We start from the raw sequence: 642 nt of genomic DNA, 5'->3' as shown, positions 1-642 counted from the left end.
AATACCACTGCAGCAGCAATGGCATTAGGAATTAGGTGAGCCCAATCGGGCAACATTAGTATTAGGTCAAGGCCTAATATAGTCCTATTTGACACTATACTATTGTACATTCAGCGTATTGATTGCTAAACAACATAATTCCTTCCAAGGCCTGAAAAACATAAATATATTGCGTGCTAAATTTCTAAGATCTATCAATCAGTACCCGTACAGAATAACAGTCCTCCAACGGATAAAATACTACACCTTTTCCCAATCAAGTTGCGGACTTTTTCCAATCAAGTTGGCAAAAAATCGTTTGAAACGTCATTTTTATAACGGTGGGTGATTAAAAACACACAAATTTCCAAGCCAAAATGAACTTTTTCCATTCAATATGAACTACCTGCTGACCATACACCATGCTCTCAAATAGGATGGCTTTTACGACATTGCGCTGACAGAAGATGACCTCGCGGACCACCAACGGCTGCGTGATGCATGGCAGCGACGCGCGAGCAGCATCCTCAAGTAAGACCATTCGTCGTTCGAGAAACGTCCCATACTCACCACGCTCGAACATAGCATCAGTGTGGAGGGCGAGGTAGCTCTTGATGCGAGCCTTCAAGACGCTGAAGCAGCTTTCGATCGGGTTCAGCATCG

At 43.6% G+C, this 642-nt stretch overlaps 1 protein-coding gene across 1 annotated transcript; it reads right to left on the bottom strand.

Moving 5' to 3' along the window:
* Nucleotides 1-385: 385 nt before the first annotated feature.
* Nucleotides 386-640, bottom strand: H310_15375 (hypothetical protein; the record flags this gene model as incomplete). The annotated part of the gene is made up of 1 exon (XM_008883351.1): nt 386-640. A coding segment is annotated over one exon (255 nt), but the record flags the coding sequence as incomplete, so codon positions are not given.
* Nucleotides 641-642: the final 2 nt, after the last annotated feature.

The sequence above is a fragment of the Aphanomyces invadans genome (assembly GCF_000520115.1).
Source record: "Aphanomyces invadans strain NJM9701 unplaced genomic scaffold supercont1.407, whole genome shotgun sequence".
Taxonomy (NCBI): domain Eukaryota; phylum Oomycota; class Saprolegniomycetes; order Saprolegniales; family Verrucalvaceae; genus Aphanomyces; species Aphanomyces invadans.
The sequence above is the reverse complement of the archived record's forward strand: the minus strand, read 5'-3'. Positions and strand labels throughout refer to the sequence as shown.